The sequence below is a fragment of the Macrosteles quadrilineatus genome, unplaced genomic scaffold (genome assembly GCF_028750875.1).
Source record: "Macrosteles quadrilineatus isolate MER2022 unplaced genomic scaffold, UCM_ALF_1.0 Scaffold_2__2_contigs__length_208266976, whole genome shotgun sequence".
Taxonomy (NCBI): domain Eukaryota; kingdom Metazoa; phylum Arthropoda; class Insecta; order Hemiptera; family Cicadellidae; genus Macrosteles; species Macrosteles quadrilineatus.
The window spans coordinates 170,583,970-170,604,019 of NW_026542595.1; the positions used below are offsets into that span (position 1 = coordinate 170,583,970).

General features: G+C 32.2%; 2 protein-coding genes across 2 annotated transcripts; both read left to right on the forward strand.

Annotated features, from left to right (window-relative positions):
* Nucleotides 1-7,462: 7,462 nt before the first annotated feature.
* On the forward strand, nt 7,463-10,219 carry LOC128985134 (peptidoglycan-recognition protein 2-like). Its single transcript, XM_054404516.1, has 3 exons — nt 7,463-7,695; nt 9,398-9,525; nt 10,086-10,219. The coding sequence occupies exons 1-3, from the start codon at nt 7,463-7,465 to the stop codon at nt 10,217-10,219; spliced, it is 495 nt and encodes a 164-aa protein (XP_054260491.1).
* Nucleotides 10,220-11,126: 907 nt separating this feature from the next.
* LOC128988049 (peptidoglycan-recognition protein SB2-like) lies at nt 11,127-14,430 on the forward strand. The gene is made up of 4 exons (XM_054409232.1): nt 11,127-11,331; nt 12,773-13,020; nt 13,759-13,886; nt 14,113-14,430. The coding sequence occupies exons 2-4, from the start codon at nt 12,773-12,775 to the stop codon at nt 14,322-14,324; spliced, it is 588 nt and encodes a 195-aa protein (XP_054265207.1). The 5' UTR covers nt 11,127-11,331; the 3' UTR covers nt 14,325-14,430.
* Nucleotides 14,431-20,050: the final 5,620 nt, after the last annotated feature.

Genomic DNA, 20,050 nt, shown 5'->3' on the forward strand with positions numbered 1-20,050 from the left:
GAGGGCACTAAAAAAGCCATATCCGCGACAAACATTTTAAAACTTTCACTCCATTCTAAAAATATATCAAGCACGTTAATGTTTAAATAGTCATTTGTGTAACTAGTCTGCGAAATGGATTTTTGCACTATCGATACGCATAATATTTTTCCTACTGTTACTATAACGCATACAAATAATGATTTTTTGAAACACTATACAAGACGTTTTTAGGTTAGGTTAAATACAAGCGTTGGACGAAATGGCAACTACTGCACCAGCTGATCGTAGTCGTAGTAACTTGTGTTGCCAACATATTTTCAATCATACACGAATTACGTGCCTAATAAAAGCATACTGGTTTGTGCTGTTTGGAATACTGGAGTATGATTTCGGAAAAAAAGAGTGCGGCAAAAGTAAGTAAATTCAGCAATTAGCTACTTTGCGTGCTATAATCAATGCAAGGAATCCCACTTTGTCAGGTAACCGTAGGCAAAACTAATTGAAGAACGTGAAGCAAATTTCTACATGGCGGGAAGCGGGCGTTAGTTACATACGCCAGGGAGACAATTAAAGGGCTTGTTTAATCTAGTGATTATTTATTACACATGTGACCTCTCCATCACTTAAGTCCAACACAACAAAACAATGTGTAAATGATGCAGTGTTATTGTTTGGAACTTTGTTACCTAGTTGGTGTAATGGACATCACTTTAATTTGGTTTGTTAAGTGTTACGTTTATATTAATCTAAAACACCAAAATGGAAATGGATTTAACCAAAGTGTATTTCAGTGAAAGCATGTCATATTCTTCATAAACTTGTTCATAAACTAGTTGTGAAGCGTATCTTTGAAAATATCTTGGACGTGTAATGAATTTTAATGCAGTCAGTTAGAGAATTAGGTACCATCTGGACGAATTGTCAGATGAACCAAGTTGTAGCATCTAAGAATTGCACAGATTTGCAATTTTCAATTCCATTGTCTTCCTCAAAATTGAATTAGCATATTCATGAAATCCAAAAGTGCACTAAACAATTGTTTTCAGTATTTTGCTCACGTATGTCAAATGAGAACTGTATTTTGAACTGTAACAAAATGAATTTGAAGTTTCGACTGCTAAATCATTTATTTTCAATATCGGTTATTGCAATTTTAGTTGAACTCATTATTTAATTACTAAAGAAAATTACTCAACTAGCACTAATGCGTTACATTTATCCTCTATTTCAAATATAGCCATTGTATTATTGAAGGTAATTAAAACACTATTAGTTTCTGAACTACCTCACGGGCGATCTCAATATCTCAGGATATTTATCAATTTGAGTGGCATTTCCTAGTATCTATGGACCAAACTGTGACAAAAAATATTTGGAAACAACTTTAAAAAGACTTAGGCTAAATTAAGTTTTACATTCAATATAAAATACCCCAATGTTCAGTAATGAAATTATTTTAAATCGGCCAGTCCCAAACTACCCGCATTCTCTTTCAATCGACCCCTATGTTGGTTAGCATGTGCAAATTGGATCTCTTTAGCAATTAAAAATATTCATGGCCCCACATATTGTTACCATGTTAGAATCTGCAAATAAAATAAGCTTCGTCGGTAAAAAGGGTTTTATTTTGTTTTTCGTGATTTGCATCCATTATTTTGTTATTTGTAACTACCCCTATTACACTCGAGGTATTGGTAAAACATTTAATTTCGACCTTATAAAATTACTATAAAAAATTTTAAAATTATACATTGCGTAGCTTGCAATTTGTTATGGTAAATTTTTTTTCTTAGTTAAATACTAAAATAGTTAGATGGACATCTAAATAAAAATTAACATGCAAGGCATAAATAATGTTATTTTTATTTTGTATATCTACATGGATATCTACATAAAGATGAAGAATTTTCAAATAATCTCTGTCTTATGATTTTGTTTGTGTGGACGACACATGTCACGATTTTAAAATTTAAATGAACCTATGAAAATTAACCAAACAAAAAGAAATATGTAAAAGTAAACGAAAATGTATCATTTTAAAATAAAACAAAAGACCACCTCCAATATAACTCGGGTAATCCAACACCCTTCCTCCACCCTTACTGATTTTTATCAATCTTGATTAACTCATTATTTTCCGGAACTAAAAGTTTTGCGAGACGCCTCGCTCTCGACGGAAATTAACGCTTCAAATGATTGAGTTTATCTAAGGTCTAATACAGTTCGTTCAAAGTTGACTCGGTGTTCAATATAATTTTCGTATTTCAAACGAAATTTATTATTACTTTTATCGCTTTTCAACCGTTTGTAATTTTTTCGTAAGGAAATTTGAGTCGGAAGTGTTTTGATGTGAAATATTACATTTCATTGTCAAATAAACAAAATCTTTTAAATGTGTGTGATTTAAATTTACATAGAAAATGTGGTCAGTGTAGATCCATATATAAAACCCAAGGTACCCATGAACTTTTGAGAAAACTAAGAGTCACACTCCCATAAACCATATACTTAAAATGTTCGTCATGACGAGAAACCTTGCGCAAACATATCCATTATTTCATTTTTTTGTCTATGGTAAAACATAACACGGTAATTGATACAAAAGTCAACAATGGCTAGATTCAATAAATATTTTAAAATTACAACGAAACTTTCCGCAGTCAAAATGTTCCGTTTGAGTTCGTAGAAAGCGGAAATAAGTTAGCTCTGAATTTTCGATCATCGAATAACTAAGAAAGCATGTTCTCTTCCGTTTCCGATAGTTGGTAAGCCACAACCTTCTACTACCTTAACTTACTTTCGTGACATCCTAATGCAAGAATATGAAGAATTTTATGATTTTAAAACATAATTTAGACTTAAAAATATATTTAAAAGGAGGCTAGGGGTAGACTCGAGTAGGACGAATTGCTGCGGTCCTCCATGAAGGAAGGTGTGCTTATTTTACAATTTTTAATGTCACGACCCCATAAACCATATACTTAAAATGTTCGCCATGACGAGAAACCTTGCGCAAAACTTTCCATTATTTCATAAATTGTCCCTTAAGGTCGTAATTCCTTTCTAAGGGGAACTTTCTATATACCGTATGTTAAAAATACCTCAACAGTACTTATTTGTTTGTTATTCTTTCAATTTATAACCTAATTAAAATCACGTGTGATTAGTTTGTTTGTATTACTGTATTCTGTTTTGTTTATTTCAGCTTAACTTAACCAATCAATAGTTTTATTATGAAGTCAAACAGGGTGAAGTCCATGGGTAACAGCTAGTTATTATAAATAATAATTACACAATCCTGTAACTATGGAATACTACACAATAATCTGTAACCAATAAATACTACATAATATTTTGTTTTTCTTACCACAAAATTGTGTTTCATATAATTTTTTATTCCAATTTAGAACTGCTGACAATAAAATAATAGTTTGGTGATATAGGAGTTATTCTATAAAAGATTTGCCATATTAGAGTATTTTCCTTTTACTTTTTTTTATAGAATGGTAGTTATATATCTAACAAATGATATAAATAACATTTTCCTGTATTTCTACCCTCTTACAAATTAAATATTGAGTCAATAGAGTTATTGTGGCAAAGGTTTTTTTCTACATCAAATAACAATTCTGAAAACATGTTTTAATTCATACAGAAAAGCTGTAAATTTTTTTGGAAACTAAAAATATGTATTTGTAATATAAAATCCGATCAAAATAAGACAGAAATTTTTTTTCTTTTAAATAATAGTGGTTTCTTTTGTAAATCTTCAAATATGCGAGCCAAACACCCTAACCAAAAGGATGTCATTGTGACATAAATGTGAATGAATTTTCAATTGGGTTTTCATACGACACTGCCTTTTCACAGTGGTTTGTGTTGAACATTTAATATCTCTCAGAACAACCACATCACAGAAACCTTCTCCTCCCATAACCCACTACCAGCACCTGAGTACATGGTTCGTAGGACAGTTAATATCATCTGAATAACAATTTAAACGGATCTCAATTAAATTTGTGTTGTCAAGCTTAAATTATTAAATATCAATTAGCTGAGATGGGGCACTAACTAGGTGCGTGTTTAAACCCAAATATGAGTGAAGGATGAGTGTAAGATGTTAAAGATCTGTGTAGCTTTGTTACTGACTAAGATCAGCTGTGAAACATTGTTGACATTGTTGTATTAAATTACTTCGTAATAGTGTATTTAGTTTAGGGTTATCAATTAGTGGCTCTCTAACAAAGGTTGACCTGTCAAGGTAGCAAGACAAAGGTTTTAGCCGTATTCTAATTATGAAATGGTGATATTGGCACTAAGTCACACAAGTAAAATTTAATCAAATCCAATAAATTATTTTGTACTCAACTCTTTTGTGGTCTTTCATACATATATTAAATGAAAATTTAAATACTCCCACTGTAGATTTGTCTGATTGAATATTTACTAAATTATTTCGATTTAATGGAATCTACATAGCCTTAAAGTCTGGAAGCTTTCTTTGAAACCCCATCAATCCCTAGTAATCTTTATAGGTAATAATGCTAAGTCCCTGTTGTTCAGAGGTCATTTGGAAGTGGATATAGCTATTTTGTATTACAGATCAGCACCTAAGCAGACGAACAGAATAATTATTATGTCTAATATTTCAAAATCTTGAATAACAAATTAATAATATTTTGTATAGGCCTAACTCTTTCTATACAATAGTAATAGTTAAAAATTCAAAACCCTTTTAGTTTTTAAACAAATTTACTATATTTGAAGTATAAAATTAAGAAGCGTTATTACTTTAGAAAAGTAAGATTAAGAGATTTTCTCAAGAAGTCTCCCTTACAAGATTATGATCAATCTTGATTTACCCTTAACGGAACTTACCCTTTGCTTTCAGCGGAAATTAAACCCTTCAATGGAGTAATAACTTCTTTCTAATACAATATTGTACTTTCATTAAAAGATTCAGTAAATCAGGTGTATTAGAGCGTACAATGGACTATACTGCAACACAATGTACTCTATTTACCATTTTTGTGAATTTCCCATATCAGCTATTACCGTAGTACTCTTCCTAAGACCTGGTTCCGGGACCGATTTACTTTTTCGTTTTGAGGTCCCTAGAGGCCAAAAACACCATCCGTTCAAATTGATATATGTCCGTTAGCGCGATCACTCGAGCAAAAATGATCCGATTGTGATGAATTTTGGAACAAACATGTAAACCTATATATTATTCGAACGAGTTCGCAAACCAGCATGATAGGACTATAGAAACGGGGGTTTATGGGGTAAAAATAGGTTTTTCCCATTTTTACCCTCAAAACACAAAATTTCTCAATTTCTTACCTAACCATTTAGTAGAGCTTACTAAAACAAATAATTTAGTATATTGACGCGTTATTATGCACCTAATGGTTACGGGAAAAATTCAAAAAAATTGCAAATTTAAAATTCTCATGTTATTCTTATGGAGAATAAGTCAACTGTTATAGTTTGCTTCTTTATGAACATATTTTGATCGAATTAAAAACATACATTCATTTCCTACTAAACTAGAGTATTAAAATTATACAACGAAAAACACTTTTTTACCCTCCCTGTTGCAGAAAACCGAAGTACGCGTTAAATTAACTATATTTAAATAGGTAATAAATGTAGTATTTTTAAGAAAACCTTTTTAGTGTAAATTTAATCAGGAAAATGAAAATTCGCTAAGTCTAAGTGTAATTCTAAATGGAAGTCGAGGTGTGTGTAGTTCTAAGTGGAAGGTTTGATGCGGCGGGGGTATTATTTTATTACAACTGTCATTATTTCAATTACATGAAAATACCAAACGGTTTGCTTGTGCTTAATGCATGTAATCTTTCATTAGAATATTTTGTGACACTCTCCTCATAACATACACAATCCATTCCAAACTCAGTCGTTAGTATACACAATTGAATAATATGAATTAACATCGAAACAGTGCTTATGGTGATTGGTTTTCAGGTACAAATGTTTAATTGCTTCTATACTTAATTTTATAACTACATGACTAGATGACCATACTGTATTAAAAATGTTATATTTACATAAAATAAGAATTACGTAAAGATTCATGTCTCCATAATTATATTTTAGTTTCATTGTTGAATCTTAGATTTTAAGCCAATCTGAAGCTTTTTTTAATAGCAACAAACCAAACCTATGCTTCTGCGAAAGTAGACTTAAATAAGACAGTTCAAAACAACATAATTTTGGGTACATTCATTTTTAGAACACTGTTAAGCAAATTTAAGTCTTTAAACTCATAAATCTACCTGATGCTAGATAAGATTCTGATACAAAGCTAGTTATAGACATTTATGTAAAAAAACTTACGATAAGATGTTGGTCCAATACATCTCTTGAATACCACACCACATTTAATACTGAATATTGTATTTGTGTTATTTTTAACCATTTTGTCACCATGATTGTGCAGTTAATGGCTATTGGGGTTTGTTCCCCGTGCTAGAACGAGTAAATAAGTGAAAAAATACAAAAGTACGTATTTATTTTGCTGTATATGGATTTTAAGAGTGTTAATTGTAAACCATGTTATTTAGCATATTTCTTAATAGGAAAGTAGCAATCATCGTAGTCTTTATGACACAAGCTAGGCTCGGGACTATTGTAAATTTTGTTTCGAGGTACCAAGTAGCCAAAATAAACATATTTTCAAATTGTAACAAATAAAAAATACTTGATTATTATTGGATGCTTAAATTTTCACTCTAAAACTGACTATAACCTTGAAATGGGAATAGATTGTTTAGTTCTATCCAAAGTCGAAAATAATAATATGTCGGTAAAACTGTGCAACCTTTAGCAGTTTTACAAGTATGGAAGTACGTTAAATATCCTAGTCCCTATGACACGTTATAGGCCCAGATTTACTATAGTTTTTATTGCAGGATGTTCAATAGGGGAGTTGGTGGCTCAGTTGGTAGCGACACGGACTTCGGATCCTGGTCACTGCCACAAACATATAATCAGTACAGTTCACCTTTGTACCGTACCTATTCACCCCTTGCTTTGCTGGATACGTTCCACGCACAGATCTGTAGTCTATGTGGGCGGGCAAATGCAAAAGTAAAAGAGGCCACCAACCTCCTAAAAAAATGTCAAAAAACAAGTGTTTTTCTAAATTCAATAATTAAAAAAATCTTTAAGAGAGGTCAATTTTAGGCAGTTGTTAAAAGATGATTGTTAATGATGATTCAGGATCTGGAATTTCATCCTGTCTTCACCTTCTCTATTCTTGTGATTTAGGTTTTGTGTCAGCTTTCCAAAACTTCGTCGAAACTTTGTTTTAATCGTTTTAGTCGCGCTGTAATACATCCACAAAGATCCCTAATCAACTTGAAATGCTTGTAACAATATTAAAACTACATGAACAAAGTGCTAATCGTATATCTTTTTTATGCAGCTTTTACCGCTTGTACCAACCGCACGAAAAATGCCCTTCAAAATCGAACCAAGGGAGATGTGGATGGCGAAAGAACCCAAGAAACAGATGATTCCTGACATCGTCAAGCCAGCCATATATGTCTTCTTCAGCTACGTCCTGAAGGATTACGACAAGAGGATCAACATCCACCCAGGACCTCGGCCTGACTTCCTGGCGACATGTCGGGAACTGCTGTACATTCAGCGTGGCGACATGAGGAAACTGCCGGACATTCGGTTCAAGTAAGCGTTTGAGATAAAAGTGTGTTTCACATTATTATAAGATTGGATTTAGAACATTAGAGACAGTATATTTTATACCATTCACTAATATGTGTTTTAATCTTAAATAAATCAGTACATTATCTTAAAATTGCAGTAATTGTGTATTTAGTGTTAACTAGAGGTCATCCAGTGGTCGCAAATTCGACCAAAAATATGTGATGCACGTACACACATTGACTATTGGATACTGAAGTTGACATTCCTTCTATATGGACCAGCTGTCGCCATTTTTTTTTTATAAAAAAAGAACATGTAGTTGTGTGAACCAGTCACAGAATGTGTGTCTAAAATTATATGTTCTACCTTATTTTTTGTTGCTGACAAAGTTGATGGGTCATAACAGTTGCTATAGCTCATAATAAGTCATTCCATAAGTTTGATTTAGTAAAAAACCTCGTGTATTCGACAGAAATTAGTCATTTAGATCAGCGCAATCTGTTGGTGGCTCACATCAGCGACGACGAATTTAATTTTAAAACTGGCTACAACTTTAACATGAGGATGTAGATCAAAGGAGTATGTTATATTCATGGTCAAACTTCTCTATTTTCAACCCACACTGTAAATAAAACATGTGATTGTAATTTGTTTAATTTGTTTTGATTTTCTGTTTATATTTCGTTGTTATTTCGTCACCAGCATGGCGACCCATAAAGCCCATGTTAATTTTGTTTAATTTCAAATTCATTTTTTGTGCTTATATTTGAGCCTATTTTAATTTGGGATTCTGCACATCTTCAGGAAAATATTTTAATAACAGTATGCGTAGATTTTCCCTGCGATGCACATGAACTGAGAAAAAAAGGTTTTAAAGAAACATGCTTGACTATTAATATATAGATAGATTTTGTAAATATTTACCAAAAATATTAACTAAATAATGGTAGTTGTTACTGTCACCATTATCAGTTGATAGGCGACGCTACCTAACCTATTATCCTAAATGTGAGAGTAAGATGAAGGTGTTTTTTGGTACTTTGTTACTGACCAAGATCAGCTGTTTCATTAGCCTGGACCATTAATAAGAAGTCCAATGATCAAGGACAAATGGTCCCAGTTTCGAACCATCAAAAACTTATATCAGGGTTGAACCGGTGACCTTTGGATTACTTGGGGAGCACTGCACCCCTCAACTACCTAGCTATAGTTTGACAACCTAGTGAGCATAGTTATTAAAACCTTATGTTAATAGAATAGTACAATATGGTCCTATAATTATAGGTTATTAGAGGTTTGATCAAACTTAACCTTCAAAAAATAAATTATTCTAGATGGCATCCCTAGTTTTCCCAAGTATACTTACATAGACAAAAATAATTAAATATAGACTGTCAGCCATGCAGTGGTTACCATGGTTACCATAGGTTCTGACGCACACCGCTGGGAGCGCCGTGTAGTTACGTAGCGCGTAGGTCGTAGCTTTATGGCGCTCCCAGCGATGTGCGGCAGAACCTATGGTAACCGCAGCACAGCTGACGGTCTATATTTCATTATTTTTGTCTATTATAGTAATCAATTTTTATAGTTTTGCTATAGGTCCTAACTAGTAGTATGTTTAGTTAACACTAAGAAGAACTATAAACACCCACTGCAGTTTACTCCTAACAATAAAGCTACCAGACAGAAGACAGTTTCCCTGGATGTTCTAATACATGAGTAGTTTTGCTATAGGTCCTGATGGCTCTGTGTATACTGGTAGAGGATGGGACAAACGCCCGACACTTCCAAGAGCTTTTTCTCATTTCTGCTGGAACAGTCTTTACATTTCTTTCATCGGAGACTTTCGAAGTAAGTGGAAAATTTGGAAAGTCGATACTACCACGATTCCTTCTTTTTTACTCCATTTTTCTTGATATTAGTATTTCTTAAAGCAAATATTCATAATGTAGAGTAGACTAATGGTTTAAAACAAAACCAAACCACCACGAAATATTGAGTTTAAAATAAACTTTTTTTTAACCAACAATAATTAGCTTTCCTCATATAAAACTAAACAAAATTTGTATTACTTTAACGTTTCATCAAACCATATTCCGAAAATAATATAATAGGCCAATCAATGTAATTTAAAATGCACTTCATGGGTTGACTTCCGTATGTGTTGGCACAAACAACCGAATGAAAATATCGATTGATATATCGATTATTTGATATATCGATCAACTATATCGATTATTTGATATATCGATCAACTATATCGATTATTTCAAAAGGCTGTTTGTACCAACAGATACGAAAATCTACCCCAATTCTTAAATAGCGCAGTCAGCAAAATTAGGTCTAGCTTCTGTATGGGTAAAGCATGTTTAGTAATTTGCACCGCAATAAAAACATATGTTTCGCTGCAGCTGAAGATCCTTCAGACGAAGCCTTCCACAGTAAAGAAGAATTTCTCAGATTAGGTGTCAGAGAGAAGCATATAAACCCACGATTTGTCGAGTTCTTCTTGGGATATCGACCGAATGCACTGGATCCTAAATAAAATATTGGAAACTAAAAGAATCAACAGCTATTATGTTTATATTTGTATATTTAATGTCTGTATTGTAAATAATGGATGTCCTTGTTGACCAATAAATATTTTTATAAAGAAATGTCCTCGTTGACTGTTTTATTCTGTTAAAGGACTCCTTTATTTGCTTACACGATCCCAAGTGCTGTCCTTTTTAATGTGTTATTTAGTGTTAAATGTTTGTATTAAAATACTTACCAATGTTTAACCCCAAAGTGTAAGTTTTATTTATACAAAATCAAATAATTTCATAAATTTAGGTTTCACAGAATTTAAATTTAGTATATGTAATTACTTTCTTTTTATTCCCACAGCGTTGTATTTTTTAATGTAGCAATTAGACTTCCTTCCATATTAAAATAATCTTACAATACAACAAACAACATATGATTCTTAAAGGATTTAAATCGGTCATAAAATCTTGTAAAAGCCCGGAAGTGATAATTTATTTTGGCTCAACAGAAAAAAATTGAAAATGTATTTTAAGTGTTTTTACCCATAATCCAAAGTGGTAGCAGCTAAATTGCTAAAAGGATAAGAACGCGTATAATGGGTCTTGAAAGAATAAAACATATATTAAGCAAAAATAAAATGGCTTAAATCAAATGTAAAGTTTAAATATATCATTAACTATCGCTTCATTACTACGAAAACATGCCAAAGTTATAATTTGAGTTACATTGTATTATTTAAGGCCAAAAAGTAATGGTAAAACTTTTTTTATTTTAAAACCAGCTAATGATTTGCTGTCATAATACTGTATATTTGATATCAAATGGTACACTTTTATCTTGTTTTGAAGTGAAAGTGGATAGCCAGCAATGTACTTCTTTGATAACGGCTGGTGTGATAGTGTATTGTTACGAGTCGATAGCAGCTTAGAGTACAGAACTTGTATTATTCAATCACACATGTAACCTAAGAAATCGATATAATTTTACAAATGAGTATTTGTGATCAAAATCATCTTGCAACGTAGTGTACCTTATCTTAAAAAGTACTTTTGTCAAGAGGTTATACAACTTACCAATTTCGATTGTTTTAAATACACATTTTGAAACACTAATGGAAATCTAAACAGAGTAAGTACCGGTAGTGGTTAAAATTCGTTTTATTTGGAATAGCATTGTAAACTTTAAAAGTATGCTTAAGTTTTTCCGCAACCCCCAAATGTTACTATCTCTTTTATTAAATCATATTTTCTAAAATTAGGATAAATATTGCAATAGTTTCTGATCACTTGGTGTATTTTTCCAAAAACCATATAAATCCTAAAAATCGTGCAAGGTTTAACACTTAAATTGTAGTATCATTATAAATTGGGGATGCCACCTAGGTGTGTATTTTAACCCAATGAGTGAAGAATGAGTGTAGAAAAATGGATTAAAGGTGTAGATACTCCATCCATGGTAAAATGGAGTGAGATCAGCTGTTTCATTAGCCAGTATTATTTATTTAAAGCAAATTATAAGGGACTGGTGGGTTTGAACCATCAAACATACACTGATTTTTCTCAGGATCGATCCGGCAACCTTTTGATTGTTAGGCGAGCACTATAACCACTCACCTACTCCTCACCTACTCACCTACTCACCTACTCACCTACTCACCTACTCACCTAACCTAACCTAACCTAACCTAACCACTCATCCACCCAGCCATACCTATTTAGCAATTAGAATAGTATTATAGTATTACTAGCTGTAACCCGCGGGCTTTGCCCCGTTTAACTTCTTAATTTTCAAGATTATCTCGTTCGCATGGCTCAATCACGTCCTGGTTGAAGTTTGTTCGCTACGCTCACTCACTTTTAGGTTGCAAATTAGCTGTTGTCATAAATGTAAAAGAAATAATAGTGCTGCACCCTGTTGGTAATCCTTGTAAATTTAATGCTATTGAACATCATAGAACAGAACCAACTTGTTTAATTGAAACAGCTGTTAAGATTCAATAATTCCATTTCTCATAAGGTTAACATGGGAAAATCCAGAGCCACTCCCCACTGGGGCGGAGCCCGAAAGGATTTTTGAAATAAGAATATGCCTATATGTTAATCGGGAATGTGAGCTATCATCATGCCAAATTTCAGCCCAATCCGACCAGTATTTTTCGCGTTCACTTGTCACAAACATACATCCATACATACATCCATACATCCAAACTTTCTCATTTATAATATTAGTAGGATAGTCATTCTACACGATAATTTAATTTAGACAATAGTGAATTGAATATATACAAAATAAAACTAATTTAACACAACTTAAATTCAATGTTTATACAGGACGTGAAAAAACGTTCAGGTTAGTGACCTTTCCTAATAAGAAGTGTTAAACGCTCTTAGAAAAAAATATGGAGTCATTTAAACCAGTACACATTTCTTTTAAGACACAACCTTAAACACAAAATGTGCATTCATCAACACAAATTCTACATTCTAAAATAAGCTGGAATAGTGGTCCAATAAAAACCCCTCGTATCCAAACTCTTAAAGAATTCTTACGTATTGATAACTTTTTTCAGATGAAAGACATCCGGAGGAGGAAAAGAAAAACCAAGCCTGGACACCCATTCATCCCTCTAGTTAGGGAGTTTTGGGGAGCGTTGCCTTACAGGAATAAACCAAAATATATAGAGTCCCCGGTGTCGAATGTTCTCATTTATGACTACGACTACTGTAGACCATGTGTCAGTGACTTTGACTGTACCAGGGAGGTTCAAGCGATACAGCTGCGTGAACGCCGTAGACGACTGCCCGACCTCAAGTACAAGTAAGCGAGGGAAATGGTAAAGGTTTTGGAGGGAATGGTTGAAAATGTGTGGACCTGAACCACTACTAATGAATATGCCTATGATGAAAAAATGGTTAGTATGACATTTCGAGGGTGGGAGGGGTGATGCTCTATACAGGACCTCTAACGATGGATGCACCAAAGCAACAGCTATCTGTTATATCCAAAATATCGGACTTAAAGGTGGAAGCCCATGCAATAAATACCTTGAATGACTGATGGAGTTTTGTTCACAATTCATGGCTCAATTTGTGATGAAAAATAATGTTTTTGTACCGCATTGGGTTTCAGTAAGGAGGAAGAATCATGTTTAAATGATAAAATATGGAAAATTATTAGTGCAAAGCTCAAAACTGCATCTCCAATGTCTTCCAACCCAATGCCATATGAAATTATATTCTTAACATCGATCGTAGGGAACACATTTTAGCAGAAAGATGACTTTTTTGGAATTCAGAAGTCAATTTCAGTATGTTTCTGTATTTGTAAGAAAACTACTTAGGGGAGTGGACAATAAAAATACCACCACTTTTTAATGTGCTCTATGCAAATAAAGTTAATGTAAACTAACCTAACCTAACCTAAATCTGTTTTGGCCAGTTACAAGAATGATACTTTACATAGCCTGTATGTACCGAAGGACAAATTTTAATAGTGGTGCACACCGCTATTCAACAGGTGATAGTTTGATAGTTTTTTGTACCTATGTTTTTTCAGCTTCCTGATCGGAGGGATGGGGCGAGTGTACGAAGGACGTGGATGGCATATCAGACCTCAGGTTGACGAACAACATGCAGACATAGAGGACGACTGCCTCTTGATAGCCTTGATTGGCAAAGAAATAGGTAAGTTTATTTAAAGTTTTGACTTTGAATTGAGTTTTTACTAACACAAAAACTACTAACAATAGAGTTAATTCCTGTTTTACAAGGCAACCCTAATCCTTTGAGAGGCTACCCAGTTTCTTCTTGAGATGACATTATCAAGAATTAAGAAGTAAAATTATCGCTCTTTTATTTACCCACAAGTATTTTTTTTTGCAAATATTTTTAATTTCCGTTTTTCACACAGACGAAGAGTTCGGCACCCGCAGGAAGATGAGGTTCAAGATGATGCGGGGTTTGGAGGAGTTCCTAAGATTCTCAGTGGAGCACCGCTACATTTCACCAAACTTTCTACAATACAACGCCAGCAGGACCTCTCGGCAAGGAGCTGTGGACATACCAGACCACATTCTCAAGATGATGGCCAAACCTGAGCCGAGACCTAAACTTATGTTCTAAACCCTCCAAAAGTCTAGAGTTTGCTGCTCACATGCGTTTATAGGCTAGAAAAAGGTGAAGGGAGTATTTCTCCCAAGTGTATGGGTTTTGTTCGGACGAGTAACGATTTAAGATGGATACACTTCAGTGGATACATTTTAGGGCTTTAGACTGAGATAGAATTACGGAGTAAGTATTTGTAAGCATACCAATCATACATTTTGTGTATGTCTATTATGAATCAACCACTTTTAGACCTGGTTGTCAACGTGTAGGTTTAGTAACACACTAACATAAAGTATATACTTCATTTATTCACAAGGAGGTTTTAGTTCTAAATTTTCTCCTAATGGTCCTGTAAATGTAAGAGGCTACCTTAGTAGACATCGAAATACGAGTCTAGTAATTTAATTTTGTTAAATTTGCTTGCTAAGATTGTTTACTTTTACCAAACATAACTAAAGATTTTATGAATGAAAATAAAATGAGTTTTTCAAATAATATTCACGGGTTTGGACTTTTTTTAAGGTATACACACACACACACACACCAACAAAATTACTCAATGCTAAGATTGGTTAGTTTTTTTACCGTACCAATGATAACCACAACAAATAAAAGTAAGGTTTGCTTTAATATGTTAAATTTAGGGTGTTAAGTTTATAAAAGTTTTTGTTTATATGTTTTAAACATACTAAGGCTTCATGTTCTAACCATTGATGAAAATCGGTAATTGTATACGTGAAGATTCATGGGTCTTTGGACTCAATTGCGCTTAAATCCAGTAGCATTAAAAGGGTAGCGATAAATTCTAGTTTTGTATTGGCGTTCATTGAACATTTTATTATCTATCTGAACCCATCTTAAAGAAATTTTAATTGTAAAATTACAATAAAAGAAACAGAAAGACTACAGTTTTAAACCGAATCTATTACAGGACGATTACAATTTTAAAATACACTCACAAACTTATATTGTTTTATATTTATACATTTGACTTAGAAGACATCGTCAATTTTGTTATTTTATACTGTAAAATTTAGGATTCCCTTCTTTAGGGTTTAAAAAAGAGGATAATTGGAATAGCCATCAACCAACTACAGTAATTTAATGTTTCTAAAGTGATATTATATTTTGTATGAAGTGTTATATTACTAATGCTAATAATCAATTACAAGTTGATGAAACTTAAAAAATAATATTGGTTCATGCAAGTTACATAAACAATTTCTTCCACAACTTTAAAAAAACAAGTAATATAACTTGGAATAAAATCAAGTGTAATCAGATTTGTCAGCTGAAACTCCCATTCGTGTTGTTGGATGTTGAATCAGCTATTGACCTGAATGTTGTGATGTACTTCTTATGACTACAACCTGAACATGGCTTAATCTAGGCTGTCCTTATATACATGTGGGGCTACATGGTTATAACTATATCACTACTTGATATAAGGTCGAAAATTAGGCGTTTGCTAAGCTAAAATATGAATCCGAAACAAGAATTATCATGTTCTATTACCAGGGCTGCTTAAAAGGCCTAGAAAAATTAAAGTTATAATCTGTTGTGAACATAAAAAGCTCCTAATTTTTTTACACTTGAATTTCGATTGTAAAATGTGTTAATTTATGTATATCAATACAACTCGAGCTAAAAAGAAACCTGTTGTAATGTTAATATATAATAACTTTAACCAACCTATTCTATCGATACATCGTGTGTCTAAATAATGGCCTACTGTCATCTAAATGAAACTAAATATTAAAAGAAATAAAATATTTGCAAACTATTCAACTATAACAAACCCAATGAGAAAATAATTTCTGTATATACAATAGACTCCTTACTCTCAAATAATTTTTCAGAGGAAAATTCCATCGCATACCAAGATTAGCATATTAAAAAGGGTAGTTTCTTTCAACTCTGCTCACACATAAACGCCAATACATAAATAATTAATTTAGATGAATTAAAATGTAACTAATTGTGAACCGAATCAAGAAAATAACACTACTGTATTTATTGTCAATGTTTTACCGAATCTAAACATTTATTGATGGTACAACAATTGAGGAAATCATTTACAAAATCACTTGGGTGTTGAAAGTATTCCTAAGATGATTAAAAAATAAAATATTCCAACTAAAACTATTTTCAACACAAACTAACCGCTTAGTAGGGACTATTTGGAATACGTGGTAATACCCTTATTATTCTATATGAGCCTTTTCACACAGTTCCATTAAATTATACCGCGTAGGTTAGATAAGCCTACCATTGACACATCGTACAATTCAGATGTAAGTATCTTACCTTCAACAATCCTCTTTGCTTAAAGCTCCTCGACAAAAGTGGATTTACCTACGAAAATGTATTGATTCACATTCATGTTCCTGCTTTCAACCAAGTATGTATCTGATAATGACGGTTCTGTGTGTACCGTAGTCTTCAAAAACGGGTTTAGGCATTAATATACTTGCTTCGTTCAAATTTTATGTTGTTATTGGTCTGTAAAGATTTGTGAAGAAATACACTAATATACTATACACCTACACAGAGCAAACCTGTATTGAATTATTGAAGTATTTTCTTAAACAAGATTTATTTATTCCTTGTGTGAATACCATTAGATGTAACGAGTACCATAACACAACAAAGATGTAATATACGTTTTAACTAATAGTGTTCTTGACCTATGAGGATATCAGATATCAGAATGAAAAAAATAAACCGGTCCCGGGTCTTACCGTGTAACCTACGGTATTAGCAGTTTCCCTAAAGTGAAATTTATCTAAACAATTAAAGTAAACCCAATTTTTCGTCTAGTGAAGTCTGCCATACTTCATGGCAAGGCCATTAGCCATTAATTGGGAGCTGTACTACTTTATTACACAAACTTTAAAAAGTCATAGCTCTCGCCTATTTATCACTTATTCTCCAACTTCCCGACTAGCTAAAGGCTGAAATTCGGTATACGGTACTCACTATTCATATAAAAAAAAGAAATTTAAATAATTTGTATAATGATTTTATCATTTGGTAGTTCTCTCAATCATCCGATGACTATTCCCAACTTTTATAGTTACTTCGCATGTGATCATTTTAATTTACCGTTTGAAAGTTTACCGAGCAAAAAGCGACGGAGACAACTAGGCCTTCAAAACTTTTCTTCGCTAACTAATAATATCAACAGACACAGAAAGTTAAGTTGTATTAGGTAATATAATTAATAATACACATCGAGCTTATCTTTTCCTTGTAATTAAAAGAAAATGCATAAATTAAGGCATGAAATTAGCGACTTCGTTTTGACGTATGCAATATTAATGGCATACCGTATGCGTGGATGGTTAAAAGGTTGTTTTGAAATAAAAATGTTTTAAGCACTTGAAATCTTTCAGAGCCAAACATCAAAACAAAAAAAAATGTATTTAAATTTATTTGGTCAATTTAAATTTAATTTAATTTGTTACACAATCGCATTGAATTTTGTATAAGAAAAACAGAAAAGAATCCATTTGTTGGAAGTTGGTGGAGAATGGCCACTCTTTACTACTTCGACCTTTTGACCTTATTAAATGACTATAAATTGCGTTTCCAACATGCAAATTCAGTAATCAGCTACCATTACCTTCTAATTACGGATTTTCGAATGTATTATGAGTTTGCACAAAAATATATTGCTACAATACTAAGCAACTATTTTTTTTTTTTTTTTAGTTAAGTAATACGGGGTGTCCCACGAAGGGGTTTAAACGTTTGATTTTATATTACGTGCCCATTCATGCACCGAACTTTTTTAAACTTTACACAGTTTACAAAGAAGGTTCTAAAAATATTCTGGAAAAATTTCAACTCCCTAACCTTAGTAGAAACAAAATGGTGGCATATTGACAAATTTAACAATGTGCTTTCTATAAAAACTACTTTAATGATTTATTATTAGTTATTTATTTATTATTATTATTTATTAGATATTTGATTTATTTTTAGTTTTCCATCAGGCTATGTTCTAGTTTTTATTTATTTAAAAGTCATATTGCCCTGGAAAGTAACAATAAAAATATAAAAAAAAACCAAAAATACCTTTTTTAATGTTTTTAAAATATAGTTTTTCAATATGCCGCCATTTCGTTTCTACTAAGGTAAGGGAATTTAAATTTTTCCAGGATATTTTTAGAACCTACTTTGTAAAGTGTGTAAAGTTTCAAAAAGTTCGGTGCATGGATGGGCGCGTAATATAAAATCAAACGTTTAAACCCCTTCGTGGGACAACCTATATATTTATAGCCTCGTTCATTATAAGCTCAATTACAAGGAACAGACATAGGCCTACCATTTATAATTTTGCTAAGAACCATTCGACGCGATTTCATATGTTTGTCCTAAAAATGATTCTACAGGTCCTACTTAAGTAGATTAGCAGATCAGAAAATGTGAAGATAAAAGTGCATGCATTATTTCCAAAGATTAATCTAGCTTAGAAAATGTAAGTGGAAAACATATATAGTCCAGAGCTTATGATGATATTAGACAATTTGTGTGAACTTTATTTATTTAACGAGGACTTTTAAATTGGAACTTTAATTAGGATTGTTTTATTAATGTAGGACTTTATTCCTTTTAAGTTTTCACTTCATTTACACACAATCAAAGTTAAATTATTAATATTCAATTTGCAAAGTTGCTTCATAACCATAAATTATTTAACAATATTTGAGATAAACTAAATATTACTTTTTGTAGACTAAAGATAATTAAAAAAAATGGTTTTCAATGGAATTTTCAAAAAACTACAAAATATCAGTAAACATTAAATTTTACTGCAAAAAATATCAAATACATCATTGAGATCTTTTCTAGTTAGTTTATTTTATAAGGACAAAAAATATTATCATAGGTATTTAGTATTAATAAACATGGATTCTACCTAACGTTCGTTGGACACTTTTCTAACAAAGTATTTCAACAAAACAAACATGAGAAGCTGCCCAAGATTAAAATTCACTTGTCTCCAAGCTAAAACCAACACACTTTAGCTTTGATCATGAAAAAACAACTGTTATGACATATTCGCATTTTATAAAGCAAGTAAAACATCCCTTGTAAGACATTTCAACTGCAAAATTTATCATTTTATTATTTTTTTGTCTTGAGGGTCGTGATTTCTCATGTAGTATTGAGTAAAATAAATATATAGTAAATAGAAATAGGTATAGATTTGTATGAAATTGAAAGGAACCCTATAGAGAATTAGCTTATATTTACATACAATTGTAAATATAAATTAAAAACTATCCGATGTCAATTTTTCCATGCCATATGAGAAAATAACTTGAGTCCTCCGTTTGATGTTTTCATCCAAATCTGATAGTTTCTGAGATACCAATGGTGGCAAAGTTAAGTTGTTCACCCTGTGTAATAAACTAATAATTTGCTATATTTTAATATCTTTCTTTAAACGAAATTCTAAAAAAAAACAAAAAAAAACAGACATATTAAATTCGAAAGCCTTTTCTTTCATAATGTGTTTGGTGGTTCAGTAAATTAGGTACACACTTTGGCAATGCAATAATGTTGTGTATTTCTTGTATTCCGTTGAATTGTTTTCGTTGTTTTATAACTGGTATATGGACCCAAAATTAGGTTTTACCATTACCGAATTTTAGGTTCATGAAGATGATTTAATTTTTAAACTTAAATGGTAATGGAAATGATATAAAAGCTTAAACTATTCTTTTCGAGTG